General features: G+C 39.7%; 1 protein-coding gene across 3 annotated transcripts in view; it reads left to right on the top strand.

The window, feature by feature from the left end:
• FMN1 (formin 1) overlaps positions 1 to 24,099 on the top strand; it is a 397,658-nt gene that overhangs the window by 69,696 nt on the left and 303,863 nt on the right. Inside the window, exon 1 of one of the 3 annotated variants that reach the window (XM_032481564.1) lies at positions 8,465 to 8,666. The exons of the other annotated variants lie outside the window; for them this stretch is intronic. Within the exon in view, the coding sequence (XP_032337455.1) occupies positions 8,534 to 8,666 (133 nt within the window). The 5' untranslated portion in view covers positions 8,465 to 8,533. Of the gene's footprint in view, positions 1 to 8,464; positions 8,667 to 24,099 lie in introns of those variants that run through there. 3 annotated transcript variants of the gene reach the window in all.

Here is a 24,099-nt window from a genome sequence, read left to right as displayed (position 1 = left end):
CCAGTTTGACCTGTCAACTGAAAGGTATGTTCGAAATAAGAAGTATCTCAATTTAGCTGTGAGGGAGGGCACAGGTACTGACAGAGGTCTGAAAGTTACTGAGTTTTAAACAGGGTTTCAGTAATCTCACCATGGTTATGTATACACACTGCTACTCCAGCCTCGGGTTTATTTCAGCTCAGTTAAGATTAGTGTCTTACTAATCTTTTTCTCATTTGGGAAAAAAAAAAGTAAGATTATTTATATTTAAATCACTTATTTATAGCCTACAGTTTCCTGATTTCCCAGAGTAATTTCAATTCTAGCTGTAAACTTCTGGTAGCTAATCACACTGGGGCATTGCCTAATTGCTGTTTTCACTGAGAGTTGTGTTACTTGAGCTTTAAAATACGTCTTTACATAAAACATCATGATGCCTCAGTGTGATGACCATGATAACTTAAGCAATTCATTTTATAAATGGACCCTGAAATGTCAGAGGAAGATGAATTCTCCGTTTAGGAGGTGGAGAAATCATGTTCACCGATGAGCAAATGGCAGGCTGCGGGAGCTCGGAGAGAGGCTGGCGAATCTTTAGGCTCCTTCAGACATCAGTGGCGGGGAGTCAGAGCCCTCTTTGCTGGTCTTATCTAAACAACAGTCATGATCAAATTTTCACTTGATCTGCTTCTCCTTGCTTGTTTCTGAGGATGTTAGAAATGATGGCCTTTGGTGGTTCACAAACCTGCCTTTTACTCTGCTTTTCCAGGGCAAGTTGTTTGCTTTCTTTGCTGCCCCATCCTACGTCTGTTCTGCTTCTCCCCTGGTCCCATCACCCTGCCCGCTTCCGTCTTCCTCCTGCCTTATTCCTGGTTTCTGTTCTGACAAGCCTGCAGCCTCCACCTCCCCTAACTGCCCTGTCTTCTGTCTCCCCACCTGCCTCCGTGCCTGGGCATTCTGCCACGATCTACTTCTCGGTCTCTCGTTTCTCTCTCTCCTGTCCTGTTGCTGCCTCTTTCCCTTCTTCCAAATCCTCCTCTAGCACAAGCAGAGCTGTGAGGTCCCTCAGTGGCACAGCCCCCATCTCAGCCTTGTTACCCTTCAGGGAGAACCTAGGGAAAGGGTCTTGGATTTATTGCACCTACGTCTCCGCAGACACTGCTAGTGAACATGGCATCAGCATCCTTGGAAGCATCACTGCAATAAAATCGCCCTGAAATCCTCTCCTGGGCTCAGCATGGCCTACACCTGAGGGGGAAGCTGCCCAGCCCCACAGGGAGCTTGACCCAAGGAATGGGAAGGGAACTTTGGTTGGAAAGGAGCTGAGTTTTGAGTTTTACTTCAACTATTATCTTGGTCCAGTAGCTTTAGGACACTTGCAGTTTTGGCTTCTATTTTCAAAAGTTCACAGGTGTTTAAAAAAATCTTTATTTAGTGTAATAAAGACAGTTACAGTTGGATTTCATTTAGTAAGCAATAGTGATTTATTTTTATTGTTTTGTTGGATGGTCCATGTGAGGATGGAATGGAGTTGTTAGAGGGTCTTAGGGTTCTGGTTTGAACCCATAGGAGCATTGATCACAGCAGTACTGAAAATCAGTGGGTAGCTGTGGTTGGGTAATGATGATCCAGCCAACCATTTCATTCATTCTGAGACCATCTTCCCAAAGGAAAGCAGGTCCAGCCTGACTTCCTGTCTGTCTGAGGGACTGTCCGGTGTGACATCTCGTCCTTGCTCCTTGTTGACAGCACCACATCCTGTTTGCCTCTCCCCACTGCATCGTGCAGTTTTCTCCAGCTCCCCCATGTAACCAGGCAGGTGACCTCCCTGCAGAGTCAGCCAGCCACAGTTTTCTTTGTTGGAAAAACCACTTTGCTTTTAATCAAGATGAAGCGTTTATCTGACTCTGCAGTTACCCAGCCAGTTATTTTTGGGTATCAGTTTTCCTTCCCAAAGTTTCGGAGCCAGAGGACTCTCCAGGAAGGCGGATCCAGGAGAGTTCAGGTCTCAGGGCCCTGCAAATTGGTGGTTAGAGTCATTTGTCTTCCTCCGTTTCCCGGTTTCTGCTCCAACCTGCCTGCAGCCTACAGGCTCCTTGATTGCCTTCTCTTCCTGTCTGCTGAACTGCCTCCACACTGGGCGTGCTGCCAGGGTCTGCGGCTCTCTCTTTAGCCCATTTCCTGCCCCTTCCCTCTCTCTCTCTGGACATCTGCAGAGCGAGCAGGAGTGTAACAACACTCAGCCAACTCTGTGGGCCTTTTTCAATGAGTTTTGGAGCCTGGTAGATGATAACATTGAATGTAAGCAATATAAATACTTAGTGAATAATAAGAAGAGATGTAGAGTTAGACTGTCTTGAAAACACCCTGCACGTTACAGGCATCGACGCTCCCCCATCGGTATCCATCTTCCTTCCTAGCTTTATCTCACACTCGGCTTCCCTGCATAGACTCTGCCTCAAGGCTCCATATTATTTCTGAATGCTCTGTGCGGCTCTGTCAGCTGCCTGCCCAGGGTACCTGTCTGCTGCTTCTCTGTCCAACTCTTGCCCATTGGTGAGCTGGTACCCCCGATCCTGTCTCCTTCCAGGTGTTACTTCCTTGCTCATTCCACCATCTCTTCCTTTCCTAAATCTAGAACTCTTTCTATCTCTTCACATGGTGCTTAATCACACACGGTGTCTCTCATGAGGATGGAAGCTCCTTATGACCAGGGATAAACTCCTTTTAGTCAGCAGTTGTGGCAGCTGCAGCTGCAAAAGCATAACATTTACACCATGCTTTATCATTCGTAACGTCCTCTCATCTGTGTTCTCTCATCTGGTTTTCAGACCTGCACTGTGAGTTTGCTATTATTATTATCATGTACATAGGTCTTTAGAAGTCACTGTCCCAGCTTACAAAGGAAAGCCTTTACCCATGAATTATTAAAAAGACATGGTTTTTGGAAAGAAATTTGGCATGTTTCAATAGACTGTAAGTAACCAATCAATTGTGCTTAGGAAATTAAACATTTAGACATTTAACAATAATGAAACACTTCCTTGATAAACTCACATGAAGATAAGAAAGCCTCAGTCACTAAAACTGTGGGAACTTTTACAAAAATTTTACCCACAAAGCTGGCCGTTTAATGAACCCTATTCTTATGTATTTTTTCAAACTATTATTTATTTACTTATTGCACGTTTGCTTCTGACATGGAGCAGCTTGTAGTGCTGAATTTTTTTTTCCGGACTATTTTTAAGAGCAGTTTTATGTTCACATTAAAATCAAGGGGAAGATACAGAGATCTCTCATTAACCTCCTGCCCTCCCACTGTACAGCCTGCTTCCCCACTATCAACATCTCCCACTGGAGGGGGACATTTGTTACCAGTAATGGACCTACGCTGACACATCATGATCACCGGAGTCCACAGATTACATTAGCTCACGCCTGCTGGTGTACACTCTGGTGGGTTTGGACACATGTGTAATGACACATTTCTACCATGACGGTATCATACAGAGACGTTTTACTGCCCTGAAAATCCTCTGTGCTTTTTATGCTTGTCCTTTTTGACTCTAACATTTAACAGCATTTCATTTTGTTTTTAATTTTTAATTTTTATGCAGTTTTTAAAGGTTACTTTCCATTTACAGTTATTACAAAATATAGGCTATATTCTCTATTGTACACTACATCCTTGAGTATATCTTACATCCAGTTAACTATAACTTAGATAGTTAAATTCAAGGAGTATTTGTTTGAACAGCCAGCATGACTAATTTGTAAACCTCACTTGATATTTCCTGTGCATAATCGTTCATGTGTATTGTCCTAGTGTCTCGGTATTTACAATCCAGGAAGAATCTAACTTTCCTCATTTAGAACTAATCTTGGAGACTGGATTTTGAAACAAATTTTCTTTCCCAAGTGATAACAGCTAACAATTGCTGACGGCTAACTACGTATCAGATGCTTTCTATGTATTATTTCTAAACCTTTAAGGAGTCTTTGAGAACGGTTATTCATTGCCTCCATTTTATGGATGATAAAAACTAGACTTAGGTTAACTTTCTTAAGCTGAGTACTCACAGCTAGTAAGCCTTGTTCTGCATTCCACTGTATCCTGTGGCCTCCCTGGATAGAACCTCATTGTAGGGTGTCATGGTGTCACGCTATTTTAGAAAGAGGGGTAATACAGAGAAACTCGGTCCCTTTAAATGATCCCAGAATTCCATGCTCGGGTAGACGTGAGCTTAGGCATTTGATATATTCCAGGGGTATAACCTCATTGAATTGCTGCTGGTTTCAAAGAAGACAAAGTCCTATGAGAGCCGCACATAGGAACTTTAACGTTTGCCCTTGGGACAAGCAAAGCTCCATTATTTGTTTCTCCTCCTCCCCCACCTCCAAAAGATTTATGAAATAAAAACTAAACCCACTTAAAAATTTTTTTGGTCCAATTATTTTTTTTATTTTTACTTTTTATTTTATTTATTTTTATTTGGGGGGTGGTAATTAGGTTTATTTATTTATTTTAACATAGGTAGTGGGGATTGAACCCACGACCTCGTGCATGCCAAGTACACACTGAGCTATACCCTCCCCCTAAGCCCACTTTTGCCCTTTTCTCCCCATCTTGTACCAAACTGATCTTGTTGCAAAGAACATAGGGAGGGGAGCAAAAGAGTGCTGTTGAGTCTAGCTTCTTATTTGTGGATACTGCTCCCTCTCCCACCAAACTTTGTGGATCAGTTTCTGAAAAGAAACCTTCCCAGATCTGTCTTCTAGAACACAGAGTATTAGATTCGACAAAACAGATACTGTAAGATGCAAACAGTATTTATGCATGTGGATGGTGAAGACCAAGGGCTTTTCTGCTCCAGTGGTTCTTAACCCTGGCTACGTACTAGGATCGCTTGGGAACTTTAAAGAAACCCCAGTGCTCTGTCCCAGGTGGTGAGTCAGATGGCCACTGCAGCTGCCTTGTCCTGCCCAGTGGCTGGGCTGTGGAAAGCACTGCTGATGAAGAAGCAGAATGACAAGTGTGGGAGAGATGTGCAGAGGGCCCTCTTCATTGGTCAGAAGCCGTGAGGGGCGCAGAGAGGCTGTAACAGCATGGCTAGAAACCGATCACTCCATCTCGTGTCAGTGTGCCAGAACTCTTACAGTGGGCTTCTGGGTGTTTTCCACGTGGCCTCCACTTCCCCTCTGTCTGGTAATACTACCTACTTTTCCTTTGCGGATCCACCTCTTGCTTTCTCACTTTATGTGGTAAGGATGAGGCTAATCTGGATCTAGAGTTTTGAGCAACATCTATAAAGCCTTTAGCTCAACGTCTGGCATATACTACATGCTAAATAAATGTTACTTTCCTTTGTTAAGACTGGATAATAAAGGCCAATCTTTTATGATTTTTGCCTATAAGAAATATAAACAGTTCCCTCTCCTTTTAGATTACGTAGCAAAATTGTGGCAGCAGTTGGAGCAAAGACCCTGATTCTCAGCCCATTAGAGGACTTGGAACAGGACAGGCCAGCAGGAGTCAATTCAGCATTCACAGATTTGACACAAACTGTAAGGTTTCTTGCTCTCACAACATGTATGTCGCTAGTGGCCATTAGATTTGCATATTGCTGGATTATTGAGTGGAACTGTTTAGGCAATATTGAGATTTTGACCTGGTTGTTTATCCTGTTGTGTTTTATAAACTCAGGAAGGCATGCATGAAATTTACTATGGGATAAGCGTTTAAAGAGTGAGCCTCATGTATATGATCTGAAACCAATATTGTTATAAAACCTACTCTGAACTACTTTATCTTCTTACTATGGTAGACACTGTTGGGGGGAGAAAATTGTTAATAAACGACTAGATTAAAAAATTTTTCTTTTTCTTCTTGAAGAGCACAATTATTTGGTTACCTGAACTTAAATAACAATATTTTAAGAATTTGGGAGACAAATAGAATTGGAATATGACAAGGATAAACAAGGCTTCTCAGTTTATTCACTTTTTTGGTGAAGGGAACTAAGGGCTTTCAAAATCTTTTAGACTTCATATGACCCAGAGCATTGCACTTCATTCTGTTGACAAGGCAGTTTTTTGTTTGTTTGCTTGTTTGTTTCACTGTGTAGTTAGCCATACAAGTTTCCAGGATCCCTTCCCAAGCTTCTGGAGTATTAACCTTTATTTGCCTGTTTTCTTTGTCTATGGCCCTGGCTGTAATGTCAGCTCCCTGAAAGCAAGGACTGTGTCTTATTCACATTGTTTGCTTGCAGCACATATTTAGTAAGTGAACAAATGAATTAATTAATACAGAAAACAATGATGGCGACCTCGTTATGTTCTAAATTTTTCTTGTTGTGGTTCTAAGTCTATTGCTTTCTTTTTCTTTTTCAGTTTTTAAAACAGAAAAGTAATGCTTGTCCACTATGAACTTCGTTGGGAAATAAAATAATAGACACAGGATATCCATGTGGAATTACGTGTGTTACTAGTATCAATTGCACTAGGAATGAGGGCATGAAGCCCTCCCTGTGGGCCCTCACTTTATAGACAGTCCAAACATTGAAACGATATCAGTTTAGAATTGAATGTGACACTGAGAGTGCAGAGGCACAAAATAATTAGTCATATGACCACTCAAACTCAGACTTAGGCATATGATCCAAGTCTTATTCATAAAATACTTTTTGTTCCAAACAATAGTACCTACTACTGTCTATTGGTAAAAAGCCAGGATTTAATTTTCTGTTGAACTAAGGCCTTGGAGAAAGCAGGCTATGAATCATAGGTGGGTCATTGTAAATTGTTTTCTTACGTCACCTAGCTCTCTTTCCTTCTGTCCCTTGAGGATTGTTTTCCAGTTTGCTTTTGGGGGTCATAAGGATAAAGGCAGGGTAGTATCCTGCAGAAAAACCCAAAACATCTGCCAAGCAGTGATGGGAAGAAAGAGGGGATCTGATTTTTCTACTTAGGGCTGCAGGCTCACAACTCAATCAGCAGCTCAGCGTATAGAGTGAAAGGTATATTTTCATAAGTAAGAGTCCTGGGTCATGTTAAAAAATGAGACGTAGACACAAAAGAAATATTTTAAAAACATATAAAGTTAAACACACAAGGATGTTTATTACAGATCATAAGATAAAAAAAGAAGGAAATACCCAAATGTTCAGTAAGAGAGGATTGAGTGAAATAAATTTTTGTGTATTGTTGCACATATATCCATAAAAACAGATATGTAGCCACTTAGAAGAATGGTGTAGATACACATGAACTGACGAAGAGTGATGACCAAGGAATATTAAGAAATGAAAAGACAAACAAGCTGCAAAACATTATGTCTGGCATCACTGCATGTGTGTGTTCATACACCCTCACAAATTACAATGATCACCTCTGGGGGCGGCAATACAAGATTTTTTTCAATTTCGTATTGTACAATTCCATATTGTTTGACTACCTCACAGTGAACATGCATAGGTTGGCCAGCATTGAAAACCTCCTTCCTCTGGTGCGTGGGAAAAAGTGCACTGGCTAAATAATCTTTCAATATTGACAGTGTGAGTACCATCTGTGGCCTGACCTGTTGGTGGGGAAGATGGCGGTGGCCCTTAAAAAGGGTAAGGAGGGGAAGTAATCAACTGGAGTTAGCACATCTGCTATTTTTCGCACCTGTGCCATAATTTGTAAAGGTAAAATAGATTTGCTTGCCTTATTTCTATGTTCTTTAAAGCCGGAGAGCAAAAGAACCAATTCTGAGAAGTGAAAAATTCTTAGTTCAACATGAAGCTCTCTATTGGTCAGTTGGGTATGTCCTTGGGTAGCGAGGTCAGAGTTCTGAATCATACTGTGCTTTCGGCTAGCATTGTGATCTCAAACTGAGTCATTTAATCGCTAATCCGTCAGTTTCCCCGCCTGTTAAATATGATAGTAGTAATCCTTACCATCACATTCCTGAGTTGGGTGTTGGGAAGCTTAAAAAGATCATATTAGCAAAATGCTTTGAGCTCTTTAGATAAAAGGCACAACATAAACACGAAGTCTCATTAAGATAATTATACAGTGATTTTTCATAGTTCAGGTTTACATCTAAGGCTACACGTAGTGATGGAGGTCACTTGGTGCGGGCAGGGAAGGAAATTAGCTTTCAGAACCTGAAAATAAAATCCCTAAGACATGTTGAAGACAGAAATAGTAGAATCATTTGTTCTTAGAATAGGAGGACTATTTTAAATCAAAAGCTGAAAAGTGTGAAAAAAAATGTTGTTTCTATGTTTAACTGGCAACATCTTTTGAAAAGCAAAGTGATCACTACTTTTATCCCCTGAAATAAGAAGAAAATAAAATGAAGCTCTCCAAGAACATTGCTGGTTTTGTAAAAAATTGTCGCATTCATATGACTGTAAAGTGGTGAGACCTGTCTGGCCCACTGTGTGCAGGGAAGGCTGACTCATGAATGCTGGGCGGAGCCTCTCCCCATGGCTCTGTAGCAGCTATGATGGAGCAGGGGAAGTACACCCTCTACCTGTTCCTTCTTCTCCAGCTGTCCTGAGAGCCCATCATGTTTGCTGCAGGCTCCCCACCCTTTGGCACCATGGGAGCATGCTACCACTATAACCCAAGACATGGACAGTCAATTTCAGTCCCCAAGATCTGGAAGTGCCGACACAGGAGGTCAGTAACCCCAGAGGAAGGTAAGCTTGAAAGCAAGAGCCCAAGCTTTTGGTTGCCGGTGGGGAAAGAGATAAATCTATTTAGATGATCAGAATTGAAATTCCTCTTTACCTAATATGTGCTTTTAATTTGCTAGTTTTTATGGGCTGAAGTATGAAAGAAGAATTTTTGATGAGAGGTCACTGTTTGGTACTTGACAAGTTGGCTCAGGTGTCCTCCAATTGGAACCTGCAAGAGCTTTTGGTCTCAAATCTTTCAAATCATACCATCTGAATTTTTAAAATGTATATAAAATCTGAAAGTGTTGATTTAATTATGTTGAGCACAACTAAGGATTAGCGTGTTTGTTTTCTAAATTTATTTAGTAAAGGAAGGTCTAAGAATAATCTTCCTCTAGATAGGTTATTTTCATCATAAGGACTTCGGAGTATAAATGTGACAATTTGTCTTCTTGCAATATAAATATTTTATACAGTTCTTTAAAGACAGGTTGCTGTAATAAAATGCTGTATAAATATCAAGAAAAAATTTAATCTGGATTATTTAGCCAAAGTACATGAAAACACTTTGTATCTAATCCTTAATATGGACATTATTTGGATAGTACTTTTTGCATTTAATATCTAACCTAGATTTTATAAGGATGTGAGAGGTTCTGGATCTCTTTCCTATAAGAACTGTCCCTCTTTCCTATCAAACAAGTTTGTGGTAATGAGGTAGAGAATTTCTGATTTTATACTCAAGTTAGAGAAGTTACCTTGGAAAGATAAGTGATGTAAAATAAATTTCTACCTTTAGGGAGACGTTGACATTTTTTGCTCTCCTGTCTCTATCTGCTGGTGCTTAGTTGATGCCATAAGCTCTGTTTTTCTGATTTATTCTCATCTGTCGGATGGACATCTTAGTATGCCCTTGAGAAGCTCAGTGTTTAGAGAGGGATCATCAATGGTTCCCAGTGGAGTTGATATTAAACTACATGGGAAGTTATTAATAAAGTAAATGAGAATATTCTTCAGTTATAATTGCTTAGTGGGAAATAATAAAACAAAAAACCCCTAAAGTTTCCCATAGAGGATATTAGGCAATGAGTCAAATAATTTTGAGTTTGCAAGCTCTGTTTTGTGATCTAAGCATTTCTTAAAGAGATGCATACACATGTCTTCCCATTTACTCAGAATTCATGTGATTTCATCTTAGGACAAAATCAGCATCAATTTTAGAAAATGTCCAAATTTACAATCATTATTTTGAGTTAGGAAGACAAAGATTTTCTTTTAGGAACAGGAAGGAGAGTATTAATCATTCCCCTTCCCTCTGTCCCATCACCAGTAACCTAGAATAGATGGAGGCCAGGCATTGGAATGCAGGGTGAATCCTAGTTTTATTTCTAGTTCGAACACTAATTTGCTGTATGACCCCGAGTATGTTTTATAGCCGTTGTTTGTCTTGGTGGTTCTTCCTTGAAGGACATAAAGTGTGCCCTATCTCATCAGAGTGGTACATAAATGCTGTTCACAGTGTGATGACTATCTCTAGTAGATGTATGTGAAACACATAACAGAAAGTAATGTTGTTTACGTATTGGAATCACTGCAAAACATTAACTTTAATATCTTACTCTATGTATCTATAAATTTTGGCCTCTGAAGTGGACTCAATAAATTTATTGAAGTTCAAGGAGCAAACAGCCAGCTCAATCCATAGTTGGATTTTCCAACAGCAGTTGTCAAGGTTAAATCATTTGTTTGAGGGAAAGGATGTTCCATAGCATATCCTAGTTAAATAACAATACTCCGAGAGTTGAATGCATCTTGTAAATCTCACAGCCCCTGTGCTTCCCAGAATGCCAGTAATCAAAACGCAGCTATGATTTCTAGAACCTCCATATTTTAAATTACTCTAAAGTAGATGGAGGATCTCTGCGTTGTCTCCTTTATGGCAGGAAATTACAAATGCTTTTGTTGTTATTGCCAGAATCTGAGGGCGTATAGCTTCCAGCGGTGGCACCTGAATGTGTTTTCTTTGTTTCTCTTTGGGAGTGGGGGGTGGGGGCTGGTGAGAGCTGGTGGACGGTAGTAAGTTCTTTGCCAACATTCAATAGTTAAAACATTTTTTCAAATATTAATCATCCAGAAACTCTGCTAGTAAAGACCTGTCCCCTTTGAGAGCTGGAATAGTCCCAAAATGAGATCTTTTATTTTCTCCTTAGACTACACTTACTCCTCCAGGTATAAGTGATACACCTGGATCTGAGACTGACTTCAATTTCAAATAGAATATTTCGCAGTGCCTGCAGGTAGCTTCCATTAGCTCATCTTATAGTTGGGTCATTGACTTTAGTGCCGTATTTCGTCCGTTTTTGTGGTAGTAAAAGCAATAGTAGTATTACTGATGGTAATGAAAGTATTAACAACCACTTACTGAGTGCTATATAAAGTACTTGAAATATTTCATCTTGTTTAATCCTCACAAAACTCTTGGGGGCTCTCTACTATCTCCATTTTGTAGATGAAGGATCTGCGCAAACATATGGATAGTAGCCTTTCTGAATCCAAGGCCGATACTTCCCTCACTATTCTATATGAGAAAAGAAAATCATTATCGGTATTGTCTTTGCAGCTTATAAGCATGTTTGGGCTTCAGTATGAATTTTCCCTCTAGAACTGCTTTATCACCGGCAGTTTTGCTGGGAAAGGTTGGAACGGGGATGCCAAATAGTGAGCAAAAATAATTCGATCCTAGGAGATTGAATGTATAACTAGATCTTTCCAAGTTTTGTCCTTAGGTGAAGCAAGAATTAGTGTAAGCCAAGGATACTTTAAAATAGCTAGAGAGTTTTCAGATATAAACCAAAGTAGAAGATTAGGCTGGGGGCAGAGGGGTGTGTAGCTCCGTGGCAGAGCGTGTGCTGCTTGGGATGCACCAGGTCTTGGGTTCCATCCCTAGTGCCTCTGCTAAGGGGAAATAAAAATTAGGTTTCCTAATCTATAGGTTGAACTCCAGCGGGAGAAGTTAATCTAGCTCTCCTTTTTTTTTTTTTTCCCCTTTGTAAAATGGGGATTAAATGACTACTGACAGGGCTAAGGAAGATCATAGCACTAACCAGACACCAGAGACCTAGCTAAAATTTGAGACCCTCTTTTTTATGTCTTCCTGAATATGCCTTTAAACTGAGACTACAATCCCCTTGCACCCCCAGGAATACTCTTTAACACAGCCCAGAGTCACCTGAGAAGCTAATTGTTATTATTCTTGCAAGCGGATGTGTGAGAGAATCCAGTTGAAATGAGCAGTGATGCAGATGTGTCTGCTGGTTGAAGGCGAGTGGGGATGCCTGTAACCTGAAGCTAGGGTCTGTAAAAACCACCTGCCCACAATAAGCTAAGCGTAATAAGTTTGTTTTCTATGAGTCTGTTTCTGTTTTGTATATACATTCATTTGTATTATTTTTTAGATTCCACGTATAAGTGTTGTCATTACAGTATTTGTTTTTTTCTGTCTGACTTACTTCACTAAGCATAACATTCTCTAAGTTCATCCACGTTGCTGTAAATGGCAGTATTTCATTCTTTTTTATGGCTGATATTTCATTGTGTATATATACCACGTCTTCTTAATCCAATTGTCTGTTGATGGGCTCTTGGGTTGTTTCCATGTCTTGGCTATTGTAAATTGTGCTGCTATGAACAATGGGGTGCATGTATCTTTTCAAATTAGTGTTTTTTTTTTCACATATATACCCAGGAATGGAACTGCTGGATCATATTATTTTTAGTTCTTTAAGGAACCTTCATACAAACCTGTGGTTACCAAAGGGGAGAGAACAATGGGGAGGGACAAGTTAGGGGTATGGGGTGAACAGAAACAAACTATTAGGTATAAAGTAGATAAGTAGCAAGGATATTCTGTACAGCACAGGGAATTCTTTTTAACATCTTTATTGTGGTATAATTCCTGTACAATAAACTACACATATTTCAGATGTACAGTTTGATGAAATTTGATAGATGTGTATACCTATGAAACCACCATCACAATCAAGGTAGCTGACATTTCCATCACCCCCCAAGAGGTAGCACAGAGAATTTTACCCATTATCTTGTAATAACCTATAATGGAATATAATCTGTAAAAATACTGAATCATCCTATGCTGTATACCTGAAACTAACACAGTATTGTAAATCAATAATACTTCAGTTAAAAAAAAATAGAGCAGTTGTGCAGAAAGGGAGCTTGTAAGTGGTACAGTGGGAAGCCGCCAAGTGGGAGCTGAGAATAGATTAGGTATATGAGAGACAAGGAAGGGTCAGGAAGATCAAAATTCCTGGAGGAAATAGGAAAGTTCCAGACAGTGAGCTGATGCAGGTGCTGTCCACAGCTGGGTGTCAGGTGCTCAGTGCATTGTGGCTGGCGGGAGAACCATTTTGCCATTAAAAGGCAGAGGTGAGGTGGTGAGGAGGGCTGGCAAGGGACAAATCTCTCCCTGATCAATATATTTTCATGACTTGAGGGTGAAATCCGGACTCCTTAGCAAGGCTGCACGCAGGGCCCTGACCACCTGGTCTTTGCCTGCCTCTTCCAAAACTGGCCCATGCTCCAGTCATACTGAAACCCGTGCCTCCTGCTGAGCACACGTGTTCTTTTATGTGTACTGTACCTTCTGGTTTGCTCGCTTAAATCTCACTCATTCCTCAAGTATCAAGTATTATTTCCCCCAAATATTATTTCGTATTTCTGTACCTCTGGTTTGCTCAGTTAAATCTTACTTGTTCCTCAACTATCAAGTATTATTTCCCCCTGACAACCCCCCCATCCCCCACCCTTTAGGACTGCCTTAATTCCCTTAGTACTCTCTTTTTAACACTTCCATTACAAGAATTTATTTACTTCTTTGTTTTCCCTATGGGATGTTAGGCTCCCCGAAAGCAAGGACTTGTCTTAGTTATCTTTGTATCACAAGATTCAATAGGTGCTTAATCAGTGTTTCAACTAAATGGGTAAATGAGGTTTTGATGACGATGTACACATTGTTTGTGAAATCAATACACATCTGATACATTGAATTAAAGATGTGTGTGGGTCACGCATCTTCCAAGGCATGTTCAGCAACCAGACCCCTAAACTTTGCAGTGTCTGGTTGAACAGTAACTATAGAGATTTTACATCTTTTAAATTAAACACAGTTGGCTAAATAAGGGAGAAAAAATGGATAATTTCCAGAAGCCAAAGATCTTACATTTATCAGCTGAAGTAGGATTCATTTTCATTCTTTTAATTATCATAGTTTATGGGCATTTGGGATGGACGTTCAGTCAATGATGAGAAATACAGACTTAATTGTTCGGGTGAGACAGTGCAGCAGCCATTACTCTTTATTTGCTGGCTGTGTCCGAGAAAAGGAGCATTGTTGGTCATGTGATTAGGAAGGAAATCCTACGAGCTTTTGTCATGAGACCAGGAGAGACTCACATTTGCGTGGTATTCTTGTACACAAACAAGCAGCTGGAGGATTCAAAAGGATGAGCCAACCGTGACTTATTCCAAAAGAAGAACAGATGTGGCAGAGACAGGGAATCAATGACCACACATCACGTGTTCAACTCTTTTCTGAAAATTTCTTGGAAAATATTCAAATTTTCATGATTTCTGTATCTTTATGTTTAGATCGAAGTGTCCTAGGAAGCAAGAGACTAATCAGTTCTTACGTCATTACCGTGACGTCAGGCTCTTAGCGTGCTTTGCTTAAAGTCCTGGGCTGCTTGATTCTTCCTCCTTGGACAAGCAGGGACTTGCAGGAGTGATACCCACAGGCCTGGCCTGGGCAGGGGATGTGAAGCCACCTGTCCACACTTGCAGAGCATCGAGACAGAGGCCAGGCACCAGCAGCAGTGTCCCAGAGGACCTCCAGGCGAGAGCAGGTTCAGAGTGAAACCGGGTCGACATTCTTACAGCAGAACTGCAGGAAGAGAAGGAGGTAGGGAACCAGCGTAGGAGGCCGTTCATGGAGAGCCCACAAGGGAGAAGCTTGACTGAGTCCTCAGGGGGCAAGCCTGGACCAATTCCTGAGCTAAGGAGCAGGCAGCCGGCTGTTTATCTGGTTTCTCACACACGTGGACAAAAGCATAGTGAGGCTTATTAAAGGGACAGGAGAAGGTTTTCAGTGAGGGTTTTATTATTAAAGAAGGCTCTGCTTTGAAGTAAGGTGGCACCTCAGGGTGATGGTCTGGAGGGAATCTGGGCTGGAGGAACAGAGCTGGCATGGAGCTGGCTCTGATTGGAGGAATCAAAGTCCAACACGCAGTGTTCAGGGTGACCTGGTGAATCTGTGTTTGATTGTGGCTGGTGTCATTCTCCAAGGTGCTCCTGTCTAGAAAGGGGAAAGTAGTAAGGGCAGGTGAGCAGGGGTGCTATTTAAATTGGAGTGTGGGATGGGCTGTGGAGGAAGGTCCCTCCAATGTATTCACACAGGATGATTTTTCTGTTTTCTGCAGAAGCAAAGGTATTGACTGGAGGTAGGCGAGCAGGGTTGTGCTTCCTGGAGAAGCAAACTGTCATTTTGCTTCATAATTGTGTGTACTCTATGTTCCCAGCTATGTTGCCTAAAGAAATAAGTAGGATACCAACACAAATTATGCATAGGAGGGGAGGGTAATAGCCCAGGGCCTGAGCACCTGCCTAGCATGCACAGGGTCCGGGGTTCAATCCCCAGTACCTCCATTAAAAAAAAAAAAAAGAATCAAAAAAAAAAAAAAAAAGAAAGACTAGAATATAATCCACTGAAATATTGTGATAGTCGTCCCTGAATAGGAGGACTCCAACTGCCTGTTTTTCCTTCTACTCATAGATATTTCCTAAATCTTCAATATAAGCAAACTCTACCTTAACAATGAAGAATAGAGCAATACATTTAAAAAAGGATAGATGGAAGGGATCTTAAAACAAAGGTCACTGGCTTCATAGCTTTGCTTCATTTTTATTAACTACTGATTGAAAGGATAAAACACTTGAGTAGTTCAAAACCAATAGATGATTCAAAATTTGTGGCGGACCTAAGTCACAAATACAGGGGAAACATTTTGTTCAACTCCTACGACTCCACTGCAAGGAGCCAGCTGTCCTTTGGGGAAGAGTATGTCAGAAAGTCAGTAATCCGTTAACAAATGATCACACAGTATGCAGGTCAGGCTTTGGGGGTGTGGCAGGTACACCAGTAAATGCAGGCATTTGAAAAGAAACATACTTAGAGGTACATGTGCCTTGGGGGTGTGAAACATTTTGATTGTACTTTACTCATAAGAATTTTGTTCCCTCGTGCCCTGCACACTCTGAGGCCCTGTGAATGTAAAGATATCTCCATTGTCAATGTGCCTAAAAAACAAAGGTCCTATTAGTATAGCTCTGCCTTCAGCTCATTCCTTGGATGCCCTGCTGTCCCTGCTGAGTGCAGCTGTGATGAGGAGGCTAAGCCTTTCTGACAGTGTCAACACACCAGCGATTGCCCTTGTGATTGGCGTACCTCTGCTCTGAATGCCCTTCATCTCTTGCCCTCTCCTCATGCCACTTCCTAGCAAAGCACATCTGCGGCATCTGTGTGCACACTCGTGTTACGTACGTATTAAGTATTATGCTAGTACTTAGCTTTCAAGCATGAGCTCTTGAAGGCGTTAAGACGATACCTTAACCTTCTACTGACTGAGGAGCAATGACTGTTACCATGTACTGGAAACAGTCCAGATACATACTGGAAAAAAATACACCAGATGGACCAGTAGAATATGTAGCAGTCACTTAATGAACTGGAGTTTTTGTAACCACCTTGTTGCCTCTAACACCACTGGATTGTTTTTTGTGACAGAGTTTAAATTAAACACTGGTGCCTGAAATTCTCCCCCACTGTCTACCCAATGCTTTTTCATTAGGCATCTCCAGGGAACCTTTTAATTTTATTAGATTTCTGTGCTTACTACTGGTTTAATGGAGCAATAACAATTTCAGTTTTTTTTAATTAAAAGGATTATATGAGAAAATTACTACAGAAAACAAAAAGACAACAGTAAAAATGTTCCTAGTCCAACCACCTCAACTTTTTCCATAGAGATATTTTTAGATGACTAAGGTTATTTATTTTGTTTAGATATGTGCTTCCATATCTAAGAGTATTTTGAACTTTTAATATTCCTATACTATATTATTAATTATAACTTTATAATTTTAATGGATGATAATATTTTATCATGTAAGTTAATCATAATACCAAATCCCTTGTTAGACATTTAAATTGTTTCCAAGTTGAAACTAATAGAACTTAGCTTCACATAGCTTTTTGTTTCCATTAAATGATTTCCTTAATGTAAATTTGTGGAAATAAGTGGTAAAAAGATATTAATAGTTTGTTAGTGACACAGTTCTTTCCCCAAAGTTGCATTAATATACACTACCGATTTATAGAAAATGGTAATTCATATGGTCTTTAAAAAAAACAGCTTTGTTGAGATGTTATTATAGATGTCATACAATTCCCCTCTTGAATATGTACAATTCAGTAGTTTTTAGTGTATTCACAGAGATGTGCAACTATCACCGCAGTCAATTTCAGAACATTTCATCATCCCCCTAAAAACCTAATACCTGTTAGCAGTCACTTGCCATTTCTCCCCACATCCCTAGGTAACCACTAATTTACTTTCTGCCTGTGTAGGTTTTCCTGTCTGGAAACTTTATATGTATTGGATCATCAATATGTGGTCTTTGTAACTTAGCATAATGGTTTTCAAGGTTGATCCTGTTTATTGCCAAATAATATTCATTGTATAGATATAGTACATTTTGTTTATCTATTCATAGGTAGGTGAACATTTGGGTTGTTTCTGTCTTTTGGCTATTAATAATGCTGCTGCGAACATTTATGTACAAGTTTTTGTGTGGACGTGTGTTTTCATTTCTTTTGGGTAAAGACCTAGGAGTAGAATTGTCACATCATATTGAAATTCTATATTTAACCTTTTGAGGAAATACCAGATTGGTTTTAAAAGCTGATGTATCATTTTACATTCCCACTAGCAACGTATGAATCTCAATTTTTCCATGTCCTTGCCAACATTTATTATCATCGCCATTTTGATTAAAGCCATCTTAATGGATGTGAAATGGCATTTCATTGTGGTTTTGGTTTGCATTTCACAGGGCCCTCAAAATTTTTTTGTCTTTTAAATTACCTCTGTAGAAAGCATTTTACAACACACGCTAAAAAAATATCAGTTTAATTTGTAGAGGGCACATGCAAACACCATGGAAAACACGCAGAAATGAGACAGGTCATAGAATGAGAGGGAGATATCTCATCAGAAATAAATATAAGGTGAGAAATGGAATGTCATAAAAAATTTAAAAATACCATTTGAATAGCAGTTCATAATTACATAGCCCTTATTCACATGTTATCTCATTTACTCTGAATAATGATTACTTTAGATACTGTACAAAGACAACTTTAAGAAAATGTAAAGGACTTATTTCTGGAACTTCTTTAAGCTTAATAAAAAGTATACTCCATGCCAAGGCCTTAAAATTATTTTAATATAGACAATTTTAATTGAAAATACTGACAAGTTGTCTCTGTATTCACTAATGGCAAATAGAAAAATGGCAGAAGGATTTTGATTGAGATTTAATAAGTTTTAAAATAAAATACCTGTTCCTCATCAAAATGCCTTAATGATGTGCACTTATAAAAGTCTATTCTGAATACAGTCAAACATCAAAATGAAAAAGAAATGAGAAGCCCCGATGTGAAGGGCTGTGGGTACCTGTCCCATTGATGTGATCTGGGGTGTGAGGCAGGATAACCCTCCTCAGAAAGTGCTCTTCTTGCTCTGTTAATGCAGAATTTTACTTTGTTTAAAGCTACACATATATTCTGTAGCCATTATAGAAAAATATCGAAAGATTTATAAGGATAGAAGAAAACCTTCCATCATCACAACCCACAGAAAAATTACTGTTAAATTTCACATTCCTGTCCAATTTTTTTTTACTGTACTTAAATAAAATCCCTGCACTTGGTAACATAATTTTTTTGGCTTAACATGTTATAAACCTTTTCCCGTATTTTCACACATTTCAGAAATATTAATTATTGTGAACTCTTCTGTGTAGAGAATTGGGCCATCCTTTTACTATCATTTACCTAATTTTGGAGACTTGGCTTTATAATTTTTCAATGTTTTAATAACATGACAAACATTTTTGACTAGGATGTTTGTATTTTTAAAGAACTTCTTTATAGTGGATTCCTACGAGAAGAGTTGCAGTGTCAAAAGTATGACTATCATCTGCATTTCAATATTGATTATCAAATAGTTCCTTCAAATTTTGTTCGGTATACTCCCATCAGCAGGGTATCCAGGCACTTATTTATTTATTCATCTAATGTTTAATGGAAACTTGCTACATCCAGGCACCATGTGAATTGCTGGGGCTGATTTAATGAATGTAATGGGCGCCATCCTGCGTTTTTAGGTCAAAGTGCCAATTTCACTGCTTTGTTACCAACACTGCATATTTTCAAGGTTTTGTCTTTCTGACTTGATGTGGGAATGTTGTATTCGATTGCTCTTTTAACTTGCATTTCTTGAATTACTAGTGATGTTGAACATTCATCAGTCATTTATCCTATTCACCCATTGCCCATTTATCCATTAAAGTCTTAAAAAAAATACGTGGAGATTCATGGATTTGTATGCTGTCTTTTCACAGGGATCTCATAAATCTTATTTACATGTTAGAGCAGTTAGACACATTTGCTAACTGAATAAAATGTTTTAGTACGCTTGCTGCTAAACCGAGTACCCATCTTCATCTTGAACAGAGTCTTCAAGCACTTTCTAGACGGAGTGTTAGTTCTCCTTGAATGAGCCCATTTTTGACTTTTTGGGGTAAGAAATGAGATGCAAATGGTACTAAAATTATGACAAGTTTGCTAGGTTATTTGGTTTCTTCTTGGGCTAACTGTGGATCTTAGGATCTTTTCTCCATTAGACTGGATAACTCTTTCCCTGGTCTGGGAACCAATTGATCATCTGAAGGATTCACATTGGGAGGCAGGGTGGTAATCAATACTGTTGGTTGAGGTCACTGACAGAGGCCAAAGACAATAATGAGTGAGATTTAGGATGAATTGCTTTTGGGGTTTGTCTGGATTTACTAAGACAGGGGAGTTGTTTGGGCAAATGATGCCTCTTTGGGGTCTCTTTGAAGTGAACATCTAATGAATCAAGGAAAGGGCAGTTAAATCCCTCTCGGTGAGAACATCAAAAGAGGAATGGGATACAGTTACACATCAGGAGCCAAGGGCTACCAGCTGACCTTTCTTAAGATGGGGGAGAGGAGTTTGGATAATTGGGAAGTTTTTATTTAGAGTGACCTTTTTTATCCTTTCACTTTTCTTCCCTTTTTCTCCTTGTCTTCAGTTTCTCTAGGCCTGTCCTTGCTTAATTATTCAACACTGTAATAGCATAATTTCCTCATTCAGTCTGTCTTTTTTTAAAAGACAGGAGAAGTAAGATAATTCCATTCTCTTATAAACAGATCTTTGAATTTACTTCCTTGTCTCTTGTATGCCATTATCTCTTTCTCTACTTGTAGGAGTAAAAAGACACACAGATGATTCACACCGACTGATAATTTCAGCATGTCTTTTTAGCCTTATGTGTTTTCTCCCCTCCATCAAAACTTTCACCAAAGACTGGGTTTCATATGTCTTCTGTTGTGTTAAGTCTATGAGGATACCAATGAGTAAAAACTGCCAAAAAGTGAGCCCCAAAGAGAAGAATCAGAGAGCTTAGTCGAAGGATGGGCAAAAACACGGCACACGGGCCACCACTCTCCCCCTGGCATGTCAGGGAAGGCGGTGCTAATCGATCCCAAGACTCTTTCCTGCTAAGCCTGAGTATGGCCTCTGAATTCCTGCCAGTGTTGCGTTATAGTCACTCCCTCCCAATTATCATGGCATCCAAGCCGAAACCTATTTTATTTTCTTAATATACGATCTATAAACATACCTCTGGGGCTTTGAGAGTTAACTAAAATTGAGAAGTTACCTACATGGAATATCTATAACATACTAGTATTTTCTTTTTCTTTTTCTTTTAAAAGGAGTACTACAAAACAGAAACAGACTCACAGACATAGAAAACAAACTTAACAGTTGCCACAGGGGAATGGAGAGGAGGAGGGATAAATTAGGAGGTTGGGATTTGCAGATATAAACTACAGTATATAAAACAGATAAACAAAAAGGTCGTACTGTATAGCACAGGGAACTATATTTAATAGCTTGTAATAACCTATAGTGAAAAAGAATATATAATGAAAAAGAATATATACATATGACTGATTGTGCTATACACAAGAAATTAACATAACATTGTAAATCAACTATACGTCACTAAAAGAAAGGACTACTGTAATGCCATCTGGCCATCTATATAGAAGAAAATCTGATCAGATAACCAGCATTGCTATAGCCAGTTTTGTCTGAGATGTTATATAGTTATATAGTTTCAGCTAATGGTAAGTGTTATGGATATAATACTTCAGAGAGACAATGTTGGCAGAGAGGCAGTGACAAGAAGTCTTCTCTGCTAGAGGTGTATTTGAGCAGAAACATGGATGATGTGAGGAAATCAGTCATGTGATAATCTGGGGCACAGAATTCCAGCAGAAGAAATACCAAGTGTAAATGCCACAGGCAGGAGTGAGGTCGGCTTGCTCACAGAACAGTAGGCAGGTTGAGGTGGCCAGAATGAATGAAGTGAGTCAGGGAGAGGGTAGGAGCTGGGGAGAAAGGTAGACAGGGGTCAGGTCGGGTGAGGTCCTTTAAGGCCAGGAATTTGCATTTTTTAAAAACTGTGATGGGAAGCCATGAGAGGATTTTTTTTAACACTTTTCTATTGAGTAATAGTCATTTTACAATGTTGTGTCAAATTCCCCTGAAGAGCACAATGTTATACATGAACGTACATATATTGTCACTTTTTTTTTCGCTGTGAGCTACCACAAGATCTTGTATATATTTCCCTGTGCTATACAGTATAATCTTGTTTATCTATTCTACATTTTAAAATCCCAGTTTGTCTCTTCCCACCCGCCACCCCCTTGGCAACCACAAGTTTGTATTCTATGTCTATGAGTCTGTTTCTGTTTTGTATTTATGTTTTGTTTTTTTTTTTTAGATTCCACATATGAACGATCTCATATGGTATTTTTCTTTCTCTTTCTGGCTTACTTCACTTAGAATGACATTCTCCAGGAACATCCATGTTGCTGCAAATGGCATTATGTTGTCGGTTTTTGTGGCTGAATAGTATTCCATTGTATAAATATACCAAATCTTCTTTATCCATTCATTTGTTGATGGACATTTAGGCTGTTTCCATGTCTTGGCTATTGTAAATAGTGCTGCTATGAACATTGGGGTGCAGGTGTCATATTGAAGTAGGGTTCCTTCTGGATGTATGCCCAGGAGCGGGATTCCTGGGTCATGCCATGAGAGGACTTTGATTTGATGAATTGCATGACATTTTTTAAAAGATCCCTTGGATGCTTTTGGATACTATTATAGGGAGCAAGAGTGAAAATGAGAGAAGAGCTGGGGGATTATTTCAGTTGCTCAGATGAGAGCAGATAGTGGCTTACTTAGACAGGATGGTAATGATATGCCAGATGGTGGGTCAAATTCAGGATGCTGTTTGGTGCTTGATCACATAGGTCTTGTTCATAACAGTTATGTGGAATGGGAGAGAAAGAGAAGACTCAAGGATGAAGGAAGTTCTTAATCTTAGAAACTGAGTGAATATCAATGCCATTTAGTGAAATGGGAGAGACTGAGGAAGGAGCCCGGTGAGGAGGGAACCTGGGAGTTTGGGGTGCTTACTAATCATGCAGTGACTAGTCGGTGCCTGTACGAGACAGGAGGGAGAGGTCTGGCTGGACACATCGATTTGGGAGTCATTAGAATTTAGGTGGTATTTAAATTTTTGAGGCTGAATTAGTTGACTAAGGGAGGGAGTGAGGATGGAGAAGAGGGCCCAGTACAGGTCTTTGGGGGGTCTTTTGTTGAAATATTTGGAGCTATGTTTCTTGACTCAGTATCATCTAGCAACATCTGGAGACATTTTCAGTTGCCTCACTTGGCTGGGGGAGGAGGAAGGGGTGCTGCCGGTGACTAGTGTGTAGAGGCCAGAGATGTCACTAAACATCCTACAAGGCACAGAACATCTTCCCTCAACACAGAATTATCTGACTCCAGATGTCACTAGTACTAAGGTTAAGAAACCCTGATTTAGAAGCAGGGGGAACGAGGCACCGGAAGGTGACTGAGGAGTGAACTAGGAGGAAAACTGGAAAAGTGCTAAGGATGTAGTTTCTAGGAAGGAATTTCAAGGGGGAAAAATGTATGTTCACCTCTGCCTGATGCTACTGACAAGTTCCATGAGATGAGGACTGAGAATGGACCACTGGATAGAGGATTTGAGAATGCATTCTTAGGATTCAAAGTTCCTTCGAAGGCTAATGGAGTCAAATGATGAAATTTGTACATTTCCTAAAATCAAGTACACATTAAAGAAAACTGACCTCCACTTTTTTTTTTCCTTTTTTAGCCACAGAGGCAATACCAAATGAAGTTTTTGGTATTTTTGTTGCTTAGCCTCTGTGAAGCATTGCTTTTGACTTGACTGATAACTCTGGTTAGTTTAAAACAGGAATTTATTGGTCAAATACTAGGGTATTTTGATGAAGTTAAGGAAGAATTGAGTACCTGAGTCTTGGGCCCGGTGGCCACCTCGAAGGAAGCTCTGCGTAGAAGCAGGATTTCACACATCTTTTCTATCATTTACACGATCCAGATCCAACGACTCTGTCTCTTTGCATTTCTTGAATGTTCCCATTTTTTTTTTTTTCTGCAAAAAATTACGTTAGCATTAGCTTGGGTCAAATAGCTGTTTTATGACAAGCCAGCTCTAAGAAGTCCAAATCTCAGTGGCTGCTCAGAGCCTCTGCCTATGTTCTGGGAGTAGTTCCTAGTAAAGGGAGAAGTGTTAAGGGACAGGCCAACATTCTAGAGATGACTTCTAGATTTCACTCCTTCATCCTAAGCGTCTGTACATCCAAATAGATCCTCAAAAGCTTTGCTCTAGAGCTATCATGTATAACCACAAATAGGTAACAAACTCATACAGTTACTGGGCCCAGAAGTGACGTGATGGGGACCCTATTCTTCGAGTTCACAGTCGCTGGATACTGTTTGTTTCTCCTCTGGTCCCAGTGTGATCCACTTAATTGTTTTGCAACTTATGACTCAAATGACTATTTTTATTGCAATTAATATATTCTGTATATAGTAGTAAGACCCTTCAACAAGGGGGATGGGGGGAAAGAAAAGAAAAGTTCA

This window comes from Camelus ferus, chromosome 6 (assembly GCF_009834535.1).
Source record: "Camelus ferus isolate YT-003-E chromosome 6, BCGSAC_Cfer_1.0, whole genome shotgun sequence".
Taxonomy (NCBI): domain Eukaryota; kingdom Metazoa; phylum Chordata; class Mammalia; order Artiodactyla; family Camelidae; genus Camelus; species Camelus ferus.
Note: the sequence above shows the minus strand (reverse complement) of the source record. Positions and strands in the feature narration are given on the sequence as shown.